General features: G+C 52.7%; 1 protein-coding gene across 6 annotated transcripts in view; it reads right to left on the minus strand.

Moving 5' to 3' along the window:
• capn3a (calpain 3a, (p94)) overlaps positions 1 to 12,145 on the minus strand; it is a 230,122-nt gene that overhangs the window by 25,851 nt on the left and 192,126 nt on the right. For all 6 annotated transcript variants that reach the window (XM_086003746.1, XM_086003745.1, XM_086003742.1 and 3 more), the window contains 2 exons: positions 3,757 to 3,834; positions 960 to 1,017 (listed from right to left, as the gene is read on the minus strand). In XM_086003746.1, coding sequence (XP_085859872.1) covers positions 960 to 1,017; positions 3,757 to 3,834 — 136 coding nt within the window. The remainder of the gene's footprint in view (positions 1 to 959; positions 1,018 to 3,756; positions 3,835 to 12,145) is intronic.

Below are 12,145 nucleotides of genomic sequence, written 5' to 3' on the forward strand. Positions count from 1 at the left end.
CAGGAGAGCAGGAAGGCAAAGGAGCAGTGATGGGTTGGGGTAGGGATTGGGACCCTTTGGTTGATGTCACCAAGGGCAGCATATAGATGGGACGGAGGACACCCATGGGCGACTCCAGAGGTAATGGTGCAGGTGCTGGACATTATCTCGCATGACCTTATTGTACTGGTGAGGGATGGTATTGGCCCAGAAATTCGAGTCTCCACGGGTGAGTACGCACGAGGTACTCACCCGTAGGCCCAATGGAAGTGCCGGTTTCCTGCATGCACTGCGCATGCGCGGGAAACCGGCACTTCCGTTCCCCTGAAAGAAGGGGTTCAGAGGTGGAACACGTGCGCAGGAGAGAGAGCGCGTGCGCATTGAACTTGCGTTTTTTTTGCTGGTTTTCCCGGGAGGGTAAGTCTCCAGAATTTACACATTTAAAAAGCAGGCGTAAGGCCTGCTTTTTACAAGGTAAGTGGTGAATTAATTAAAATTAAAACATTTTTTCCACAGTTTATTATTTTTAAATACTTTAAAGAAAGGTAAGTTTATTTTTAGCCCCGTTAGAAAATTTAAAAAAAATTTCAAAAATTTAAATTATTATTTCATGTAATTTATAGTTTATTTAAAAAATGTGATTTAAAAAAAAAATTATTTGAAGATTTAGTGATGTTTTGGGGCTCGTAGTATTTCTAAGTTTGACAGCACTTCCTGTCAAACATATGAATGAAGCATTCCCTGCTCCGATTGGCTCCCCATGGCCCACATGATCCCAGGGGACGCATCGAACTAACTGCGCCCTGGGATACGCAAGCACTGTGCGCCGGCAGTTGGAGCAGGCCCAGGATCGGAATTCCACTGGGCCCACAGCTCAACGGCCGACGCGCAAGGTAAGTGCAGGTTGGGGGCTTACACCCGCAGGAAGCCCCCGACCCAAATTTCTGGGCCATAAAGTTTCTTGTTTAATCGGTACTTACGTTTTTTAACAACACGGTTGAGGATGTTCATCAGTTCAGCTGCAGTGATCTGCATGTCCTGTGGTGAACAAAGGAAAAGACTTAGTTTGTTACAGACTTTGCCCAAGTTTACCTTTCCTTCCACTTTAACACAGCAGTCACTTGTTGTCGCTCTGATGCACGCACACCTGTCCTTTAGGGCTGTCAAAGCAATGAGCATTATCTGAAATAACAACAGAAAATGCTGGAAAAACTCAGCAGGCCAGGCAACATCCTTGGAGAGAGAAACAGAGTTAACGTTTCAGGTCGAAACCCTTCTTCAGAACTGAGAAAAAAGCAGGAAATGAAACAGATTAAAAGGCCAGTTTGGGGGCTGGGAAATGGGGGAGGGGATGAAAGAACAAAAGGGAAGGTCTGAGAGGTGAAGAGACATTAAGAGATATTCAAGATGAAACGAGATGGTAATAGGACAGGGAAAGAGACAAAAGACGGCTCTAGATGAAGCGTGAAATGCGCTGGCAGAATGAGAGACAGCTGCCATGTGGGAGAGAAAAAAAGGAAAAGGCACAAAACAAAGGTGTGGATAAAAAATATATAAAAATATAATAGGGGCCGAGGTTATGATTTGAAATAGTTGAACTCGATATTAAGTCCGGAAGGCTATAAAGTGCCTAATCGGAAGATGAGGTGCTGTTCCTCGAGCTTACACTGAGCTTCTGTGGAACAATGCAAGAGGCCGCAGACGGTGAGGTCTGAGTGGGAATGGAGCGGTGAATTGAAATGACAGGCGACCGGAAGCTCGGAGTCATCCTTACAGACTGAACGGAGGTGTTCCGCAAAGCAGTCACCCAATCTGCGTTTGGTCTCCCCAATGTAGAGGAGACCACATTGTGAGCAGCGAATACAGTATACTAGATTGCAAGAAGTACAAGTAAATCGCGGTTTCACCTGGAAGGGGTGTTTGGGGCCCTGGACAGTGGGAAGGGGAGAGGTATAAGGGCAGGTGTTGCATCTCCTGCGCTTACACGGGAAGGTGCCGGGCAAAGGGGAAGGGGAGCTGGGTGTGATAGAGGAGTGGACTAGGGTGTCTCGGAGGGAGCGGTCCCTACGGAATGCTGAAAGGGGAGGCGAGGGAAAGATGCATTTGGTGGTGGGATCACGTTGGAGGTGGCGGAAATGGCGGAGGATGATCCATTGAATGTGGAGGCTGATGGGGTGAAAGGTGAGGACAAGGGGAACCCTATTGTGGTTCTGGGTGGGAGGGGCAGGGGTGAGGGCTGAAGTGCGGGAGATAGAACGGACACGGTCGAGGGTTGTGTCAACCACGGTAGAAGGGAATCCTCAGTTGAGGAAAAAGGAAGACATGTCGGAAGCACTGGTGTGGAAGGTGGCATCGTCAAAGCAGATGCGGCGGAGATGGAGAAGCTGGGAGAATGGACTAGAGTCCTTACAGGAAGTGGGGTGGGAGGAAGTGTAGTCCAGGTAGCTGTGGGAGTCAGTGGGCTTGTAGTGAATGTTGGTCAATAAACTATCCCCAGAGATGGAGACAGAGAAGTCGAGGAAGGGAAGGGAAGAGTCAGGGGTGGACCATGTGAAGGTGAGGGAAGGGTGGAAATTGGAGGCAAAGTGAATGAAATTGTCTAGTTCAGGGCGAGAACAGGAAACGGCACCAATACAGTCATCAATGTACCAGAAAAAGAGGTGAGGGAAGGGACCTGAGTAGGACTGGAAGAAAGAATGTTCCACATAGCCCACGAAAGGCAGGCATAGCTAGGACCCATGCGGGTACCCATAGCAACACCGTTAATTTGGAGGAAATGAGTGGAGTCATCCATTTGTCAGCTTTTGCTTCAGGTGGTGTGAATATCCAGTAATTCCATCCAGATAAGGGCCTGAGTATCGATCACCTGACACCAGGAGTAACACAATCAGTAGCAGCAACTGACATCAGGAGTAACACCATCAGTAGCAGCAACTGACATCAGGAGTAACACCATCAGTAGCAGCAACTGACACCGGGAGTAACACCATCAGTAGCAGCAACTGACATCAGGAGTAATACCATCAGTAGCAGCAACTGACATCAGGAGTAACACCATCAGTAGCAGCAACTGACATCAGGAGTAACACTCTGTTCCTGCAACCCCTTTAAAATTGTACCATTTAGTTTATATTGCCTTTCCTCATTATTCCTACCAAATACATCACTTCACATCTCTGTGTTAAAGTGCATCTGCCATTTGTCTGCTCATTTCACCAGTCTGTCTGTGTCCTCCTGAAGTCTACAATCCTGCTCACTGTTTACTAAATTTCCAAGTTTCGTGTCATCTGCAAACTTTGAATTTATGCCCTGTATACCCAAGTCCGGGTCAGTAATATATATTAAAAAGAGCAATGGTCCTAATACTGGCCCTGGGGGACACCACCATATACTTCCCTGTAGTCTGAAAATCAACTGTTCACCACTATTCTCTGCTTTCTGTCTCTTAGCCAATTTGCCTTTAACAAATCTATGCTGGCTATCATTTATTAACCCATATTTTTCCAAGTGATAATTAATTTTGTCTTGGAAATTTTGTCTTTACATTTCCCCACCTCCGACGTTAGGCTGACTGGCCTGTAGTTGCTGGGTTCATCCCACTCCCCTTTTTGAATAATATTTGCAATCCTCCAGTCCTCTGGCACCACTCCCATTTTGGGATTCCATTTTTTTTAATGAGATGAGATGATAGAAATATCCAATAATATCTTTGAAAGAATCTTTCCAATATCCAACCTCGCTGAGAAGGAATCATTAGTAGGAGTTAGTAATACTTACTTCTCCTGCAATCTGTTCGAAAATATGGCGGAACTGCAGGTCCTCCTCATTCTCCTCCCTGGCTGTTGTTGGTGAAGGCTGACCATGGAAAGAAATTAAATCAAAGTTGCTGATGGACAAAGTGTCAAGAATAGATCTCGTAGCATCTCAGAAAAGACATTTGCGCCAAAAGCCAATCGAGATAATAAGTCTAAAAAGTCAAAGCCCAACACCAGGCCTCTGACAGCAGCTGACATCAGTAAGGGGATGATTCTATTTTTGTGACAGGCCTTCAGTGTGCCCTGACAACAGGCCTCCAATTGTTGGTTCTTCCAAAAGGCCTCTGATGGTCATCCTGTCAACAGGCCACCGATGGTCAGCTCTGCCAAATGCTGATGGTCAGCATGCCAATAGGACTCTGAACCACAAAAGACCACTGTCAGTTCTATCCAATAGTTTTGTGTAGCGCTAGCCTTAAGCAGTTAGAAGCACATTTGTAATCTGCCATAAAGCACTCCTTGCAGTGTAAGGCTACTTCAGTTAATGCTCCAAACCAACCAAAACCTGTGCTCACTTCAGCTGCTCCTAAATATGCTTTTCATTCTGCTGGCGACGAAAATCCAGGTGATGCTGCACATCAGCCTCAAGCCATCATTCGTCCTGTGTGCGTGACAGCTTTGTTTTTCTCGAAGTGAAAGTATAAACAATTATGTAGCTCCCTCCCCAAAATGCACAAGCAGGGCTGCCCTAGCAGACTCACTGTTTCATCGCCTAGTGCCTGAGTAGCACTGCCTGAAACTTCTATTTTATTCATTGCAATCCATCTCTCCAGCCACAGGAGAAGCTTAATATGGGTGTTCCCATTCACTTCTGACCTGGGTAAATTCAGACAGAAGGACTGAAGGACAGAGGACCACTTCTAGGTGGGGAAAATCGCCATCAAAATCCCCTTTGATGAGCTGGCCTCATAATCAGGACACTTTATAGTGAGAGATACGGTAATCAGCCCTTTAAAAATTCTAATTTAACTGCACTTGCTGTTTAGTATGAATGCCTTTGTAATTCAAGTCTTGTTGGTGAAATTGGCTGGGAGTCAGGCCCTGATGGTGAGACTGTCTGGTAGTCAGGACGTCTTGGTGAGACTGTCTGGGAGTCAGGCCCTGTTGGTGAGACTGTCTGGGAGTCAGGACCTCTTGGTGAGACTGTCTGGGAGTCAGGCCCTGTTGGTGAGACTGTCTGGGAGTCAGCACCTCTTGGTGAGACTGTCTGGGAGTCAGGCCCTGTTGGTGAGACTGTCTGGGAGTCAGGTCCTGTTGGTGAGACTGTCTGGGAGTCAGGTCCTGTTGGTGAGACTGTCTGGGAGTCAGGCCCTGTTGGTGAGACTGTATGGGAGTCAGGTCCTGTTGGTGAGACTGTCTGGGAGTCAGGCCCTGTTGGTGAGACTGTCTGGGAGTCAGGCCCTGTTGGTGAGACTGTCTGGGAGTCAGGACCTCTTGGTGAGACTGTCTGGGAGTCAGGCCCTGTTGGTGAGACAGTCTGGGAATCAGGCCCTGTTGGTGAGACTGTCTGGGAGTCAGGTCCTGTGGTGAGACTGTCTGGGAGTCAGGCCCTGTTGGTGAGACTGTCTGGGAGTCAGGTCCTGTTGGTGACACTCTCTGGGAGTCAGGCCTTGTTGGTGAGACTGTCTGGGAGTCAGGCCCTGTTGGTGAGACTGTCTGGGAGTCAGGTGCTGTTGGTGAGACTGTCTGGGAGTCAGGTCCTGTTGGTGAGACTGTCTGGGAGTCAGGTCCTGTTGTTGAGACTGTCTAGGATTCAGGCCCTGTTGGTGAGACTGTCTGGGAGTCAGGTCCTGTTGGTGAGACTGTCTGGGAGTGAGGTCCTGTTGGTGAGACTGTCTGGGAGTCAGGTCCTGTTGGTGAGACTGTCTGGGAGTCAGGCCCTGTCGTGAGACTGTCTGGGAGTCAGGTCCTGTTGGTGAGACTGTCTGGGAGTCAGGTCCTGTTGGTGAGACTGTCTGGGAGTCAGGTCCTGTTGCTGAGACTGTCTGGGAGTCAGGTCCTGTTGGTGAGACTGTCTGGGAGTCAGGCCCTGTTGGTGAGACTGTCTGGGAGTCAGGCCCTCTGGTGAGACTGTCTGGGAGTCAGGTCCTCTGGTGAGACTGTCTGGGAGTCAGGTCCTCTGGTGAGACTGTCTGGGAGTCAGGTCCTGTTGGTGAGACTGTCTGGGAGTCAGGTCCTGTTGGTGAGACTGTCTGGGAATCAGGTCCTCTGGCGAGACTGTCTGGGAGTCAGGTCCTGTTGGTGAGACTGTCTGGGAGTCAGGCCCTGTTGGTGAGACTGTCTGGGAGTCAGGCCTTGTTGGTGACACTGTCTGGGAGTCAGGTCCTGTTGCTGAGACTGTCTGGGAGTCAGGTCCTGTTGGTGAGACTGTCTGGGAGTCAGGCCCTGTTGGTGAGACTGTCTGGGAGTCAGGCCCTCTGGTGAGACTGTCTGGGAGTCAGGTCCTCTGGTGAGACTGTCTGGGAGTCAGGTCCTCTGGTCAGACTGTCTGGGAGTCAGGCCCTGTTGGTGAGACTGTCTGGGAGTCAGGCCCTGTTGGTGAGAATGTCTGGGAGTCAGGCCCTGTTGGTGAGACTGTCTGGGAGTCAGGCCCTGTTGGTGAGACTGTCTGGGAGTCAGGCCCTGTTGGTGAGACTGTATGGGAGTCAGGTCCTGTTGGTGAGACTGTCTGGGAGTCAGGCCCTGTTGGTGAGACTGTCTGGGATTCAGGCCCTGTTGGTGAGACTGTCTGGGAATCAGGCCCTATGGTGAGACTGTCTGGGAGTCAGGCCCTGTTGGTGAGACTGTCTGGGATTCGGGCCCTGTTGGTGAGACTGTCTGGGAGTCAGGCCCTGTTGCTGAGACTGTCTGGGAGTCAGGCCCTGTTGGTGAGACTGTCTGGGAGTCAGGTCCTGTTGGTGAGACTGTCTGGGAGTCAGGTCCTGTTGGTGAGACTGTATGGGAGTCAGGTCCTGTTGGTGAGACTGTCTGGGCATCAGGTCCTGTTGGTGAGACTGTATGGGAGTCAGGTCCTGTTGGTGAGACTGTCTGGGCATCAGGTCCTGTTGGTGAGACTGTCTGGGAGTCAGGTCCTGTTAGTGAGACTGTCTGGGAGTCAGGCCCTGTGGTGAGACTGTCTGGGAGTCAGGTTCTGTTGGTGAGACTGTCTGGGAGTCAGGTCCTGTTGGTGAGACTGTCTGGGAGTCAGGCCCTGTTGGTGAGTCTGTCTGGGAGTCAGGCCCTGTTCGTGACACTGTCTGGGAGTCAGGTCCTGTTGGTGAGACTGTCTGGGAGTCAGGTCCTCTGGTGAGACTGTCTGGGTGTCAGGTCCTCTGGTGAGACTGTCTGGGAGTCAGGTCCTCTGGTGAGACTGTCTGGGAGTCAGGTCATGTTGGTGAGACTGACTGGGAATCAGGTCCTCTGGCGAGACTGTCTGGGAATCAGGTCCTGTTGGTGAGACTGTCTGGGAATCAGGTCCTCTGGTGAGACGGTTTGGGAATCAGGTCCTGTTGGTGACACTGTCTGGGAGTCAGGTCCTGTTGGTGACACTCTCTGGGAGTCAGGCCTTGTTGGTGAGACTGTCTGGGAGTCAGTCCCTGTTGGTGAGACTGTCTGGGAGTCAGGTGCTGTTGGGGAGACTGTCTGGGAGTCAGGTCCTGTTGGTGAGACTGTCTGGGAGTCAGGTCCTGTTGTTGAGACTGTCTAGGATTCAGGCCCTGTTGGTGAGACTGTCTGGGAGTCAGGTCCTGTTGGGGAGACTGTCTGGGAGTGAGGTCCTGTTGGTGAGACTGTCTGGGAGTCAGGTCCTGTTGGTGAGACGTTCTGGGAGTCAGGCCCTGTGGTGAGACTGTCTGGGAGTCAGGTCCTGTTGGTGAGACTGTCTGGGAGTCAGGTCCTGTTGGTGAGACTGTCTGGGAGTCAGGCCCTGTTGGTGAGACTGTCTGGGAGTCAGGCCCTGTTGGTGACACTGTCTGGGAGTCAGGTCCTGTTGCTGAGACTGTCTGGGAGTCAGGTCCTGTTGGTGAGACTGTCTGGGAGTCAGGCCCTGTTGGTGAGACTGTCTGGGAGTCAGGCCCTCTGGTGAGACTTTCTGGGAGTCAGGTCCTCTGGTGAGACTGTCTGGGAGTCAGGTCCTCTGGTGAGACTGTCTGGGAGTCAGGTCCTGTTGGTGAGACTGTCTGGGAGTCAGGTCCTGTTGGTGAGACTGTCTGGGAATCAGGTCCTCTGGTGAGACTGTCTGGGAATCAGGTCCTGTTGGTGAGACAGTCTGGGAGTCAGGTCCTGTTGGTGAGACTGTCTGTGAGTCAGGTCCTGTTGGTGAGACTGTCTGGGAGTCAGGCCCTGTTGGTGAGACTGTCTGGGATTCAGGTCCTGTTGGTGAGACTGTCTGGGAGTCAGGCCCTGTTGGTGAGACTGTCTGTGAGTCAGGTCCTTTTGGTGAGACTTTCTGGGAGTCAGGCCCTGTTGGTGAGACTGTCTGGGAATCAGGTCCTCTTGGTGAGACTGTCTGGGATCAGGTCCTGTTGGTGAGACTGTCTAGGAGTCAGGTCCTGTTGGTGAGACTGACTGGGATCAGGTCCTGTTGGTGAGACTGTCTGGGAGTCAGGCCCTGTTGGTGAGACTGTCTGGGAGTCAGGCCCTCTGGTGAGACTGTCTGGGAGTCAGGTCCTCTGGTGAGACTGTCTGGGAGTCAGGTCCTCTGGTGAGACTGTCTGGGAGTCAGGTCCTGTTGGTGAGACTGTCTGGGAATCAGGTCCTCTGGTGAGACTGTCTGGGAATCAGGTCCTGTTGGTGAGACTGTCTGGGAGTCAGGTCCTGTTGGTGAGACTGTCTGTGAGTCAGCTCCTGTGGTGAGACTGTCTGGTAGTCAGGTCCTGTTGGTGAGACTGTCTGGGATCAGGTCCTGTTGGTGAGACTGTCTGGGAGTCAGGCCCTGTTGGTGAGACTGTATGGGATTCAGGTCCTGTTGGTGAGACTGTCTGTGAGTCAGGTCCTTTTGGTGAGACTTTCTGGGAGCCAGGCCCTGTTGGTGAGACTGTCTGGGAATCAGGTCCTCTTGGTGAGACTGTCTGGGATCAGGTCCTGTTGGTGAGACTGTCTGGGAGTCAGTTCCTATGGTGAGACTGTCTGGGAGTCAGATCCTGTTGGTGAGACTGTCTGGGATTCAGGTCCTGTTGGTGAGACTGTCTGGGAGTCAGGCCCTGTTGGTGAGACTGTCTGTGAGTCAGGTCCTGTTGGTGAGACTGTCTGGGAGTCAGATCCTGTTGGTGAGACTGTCTGGGAGTCAGGTCCTGTTGGTGAGACTGTCTGGGAGTCAGGCCCTGTTGGTGAGACTGTCTGGGAGTCAGGTCCTGTTGGTGAGACTGTCTAGGAATCAGGTCCTGTTGTTGAGACTGTCTGGGAGTCAGGTCCTGTTGGTGAGACTCTCTGGGAGTCAGGCCCTGTTGGTGAGACTGTCTGGGAGTCAGGTCCTGTTGGTGAGACTGTCTGGGAGTCAGGCCTTGTTGGTGAGACTGTCTGGGGGTCAGGTCCTGTTGGTGAGACTGTCTGGGAGTCAGGTCCTGTTGGTGAGACTCTCTGGGAGTCAGTTCCTATGGTGAGACTGTCTAGGAGTCAGGTCCTGTTGGTGAGACTGTCTGGGAGTCAGGCCCTGTTGGTGAGACTGTCTGGGGGTCAGGTCCTGTTGGTGAGACTGTCTGGGAGTCAGGTCCTGTTGGTGAGACTGTCTGGGAGTCAGGTCCTGTTGGTGAGACTGTCTGGGAGTCAGGCCCTGTTGGTGAGACTGTCTGGGATTCAGGTCCTGTTGGTGAGACTGTCTGGGAGTCAGGCCCTGTTGGTGAGACTGTCTGGGAGTCAGGTCCTCTGGTGAGACTGTCTGGGAGTCAGGTCCTGTTGGTGAGACTGTCTGGGAATCAGTTCCTCTGGTGAGACTGTCTGGGAATCAGGTCCTGTTGGTGAGACTGTCTGGGAGTCAGGTCCTGTTGGTGAGACTGTCTGGGAGTCAGGTCCTGTGCTGAGACTGTCTGGGAATCAGTTCCTCTGGTGAGACTCTCTGGGAGTCAGGCCTTGTTGGTGAGACTGTCTGGGAGTCAGGCCCTGTTGGTGAGACTGTCTGGGAGTCAGGTGCTGTTGGTGAGACTGTCTGGGAGTCAGGTCCTGTTGGTGAGACTGTCTGGGAGTCAGGTCCTGTTGTTGAGACTGTCTAGGATTCAGGCCCTGTTGGTGAGACTGTCTGGGAGTCAGGTCCTGTTGGTGAGACTGTCTGGGAGTGAGGTCCTGTTGGTGAGACTGTCTGGGAGTCAGGTCCTGTTGGTGAGACTGTCTGGGAGTCAGGCCCTGTGGTGAGACTGTCTGGGAGTCAGGTCCTGTTGGTGAGACTGTCTGGGAGTCAGGTCCTGTTGGTGAGACTGTCTGGGAGTCAGGCCCTGTTGGTGAGACTGTCTGGGAGTCAGGCCCTGTTGGTGACACTGTCTGGGAGTCAGGTCCTGTTGCTGAGACTGTCTGGGAGTCAGGTCCTGTTGGTGAGACTGTCTGGGAGTCAGGCCCTGTTGGTGAGACTGTCTGGGAGTCAGGCCCTCTGGTGAGACTGTCTGGGAGTCAGGTCCTCTGGTGAGACTGTCTGGGAGTCAGGTCCTCTGGTGAGACTGTCTGGGAGTCAGGTCCTGTTGGTGAGACTGTCTGGGAGTCAGGTCCTGTTGGTGAGACTGTCTGGGAATCAGGTCCTCTGGTGAGACTGTCTGGGAATCAGGTCCTGTTGGTGAGACTGTCTGGGAGTCAGGTCCTGTTGGTGAGACTGTCTGTGAGTCAGGTCCTGTTGGTGAGACTGTCTGGGAGTCAGGCCCTGTTGGTGAGACTGTCTGGGATTCAGGTCCTGTTGGTGAGACTGTCTGTGAGTCAGGTCCTTTTGGTGAGTCTTTCTGGGAGTCAGGCCCTGTTGGTGAGACTGTCTGGGAATCAGGTCCTCTTGGTGAGACTGTCTGGGAGTCAGGCCCTGTTGGTGAGTCTGTCTGGGAGTCAGGCCCTGTTGGTGACACTGTCTGGGAGTCAGGTCCTGTTGGTGAGACTGTCTGGGAGTCAGGTCCTCTGGTGAGACTGTCTGGGTGTCAGGTCCTCTGGTGAGACTGTCTGGGAGTCAGGTCCTCTGGTGAGACTGTCTGGGAGTCAGGTCATGTTGGTGAGACTGACTGGGAATCAGGTCCTCTGGCGAGACTGTCTGGGAATCAGGTCCTGTTGGTGAGACTCTCTGGGAATCAGGTTCTCTGGTGAGACGGTTTGGGAATCAGGTCCTGTTGGTGAGACTGTCTGGGAGTCAGGCCCTGTTGGTGACACTGTCTGGGAGTCAGGTCCTGTTGGTGACACTCTCTGGGAGTCAGGCCTTGTTGGTGAGACTGTCTGTGAGTCAGGCCCTGTTGGTGAGACTGTCTGGGAGTCAGGTGCTGTTGGTGAGACTGTCTGGGAGTCAGGTCCTGTTGGTGAGACTGTCTGGGAGTCAGGTCCTGCTGTTGAGACTGTCTAGGATTCAGGCCCTGTTGGTGAGACTGTCTGGGAGTCAGGTCCTGTTGGTGAGACTGTCTGCGAATGAGGTCCTGTTGGTGAGACTGTCTGGGAGTCAGGTCCTGTTGGTGAGACTGTCTGGGAGTCAGGCCCTGTGGTGAGACTGTCTGGGAGTCAGGTCCTGTTGGTGAGACTGTCTGGGAGTCAGGTCCTGTTGGTGAGACTGTCTGGGAGTCAGGCCCTGTTGGTGAGACTGTCTGGGAGTCAGGCCTTGTTGGTGACACTCTCTGGGAGTCAGGTCCTGTTGCTGAGACTGTCTGGGAGTCAGGTCCTGTTGGTGAGACTGTCTGGGAGTCAGGCCCTGTTGGTGAGACTGTCTGGGAGTCAGGCCTTGTTGGTGACACTGTCTGGGAGTCAGGTCCTGTTGGTGAGACTGTCTGGGAGTCAGGTCCTGTTGGTGAGACTGTCTGGGAGTCAGGCCCTCTGGTGAGACTGTCTGGGAGTCAGGTCCTCTGGTGAGACTGTCTGGGAGTCAGGTCCTCTGGTGAGACTGTCTGGGAGTCAGGCCCTGTTGGTGAGACTGTCTGGGAGTCAGGACCTCTTGGTGAGACTGTCTGGGAGTCAGGCCCTGTTGGTGAGAATGTCTGCGAGTCAGGACCTCTTGGTGAGACTGTCTGGGAGTCGGGCCCTGTTGGTGAGACATTCTGGGAATCAGGCCCTGTTGGTGAGACTGTCTGGGAGACAGGCCCTGTTGGTGAGACTGTCTGGGAGTCAGGCCCTGTTGGTGAGACTGTCTGGGAGTCAGGTCCTGTTGGTGAGACTGTCTGGGAGTCAGGTCCTGTTGGTGAGACTGTCTGGGAGTCAGGCACTGTTGGTGA

The sequence above is a fragment of the Somniosus microcephalus genome, chromosome 12, assembly GCF_052327205.1.
Source record: "Somniosus microcephalus isolate GS21.2 chromosome 12, FLI_Smic_1.0, whole genome shotgun sequence".
NCBI classification, from domain to species: domain Eukaryota; kingdom Metazoa; phylum Chordata; class Chondrichthyes; order Squaliformes; family Somniosidae; genus Somniosus; species Somniosus microcephalus.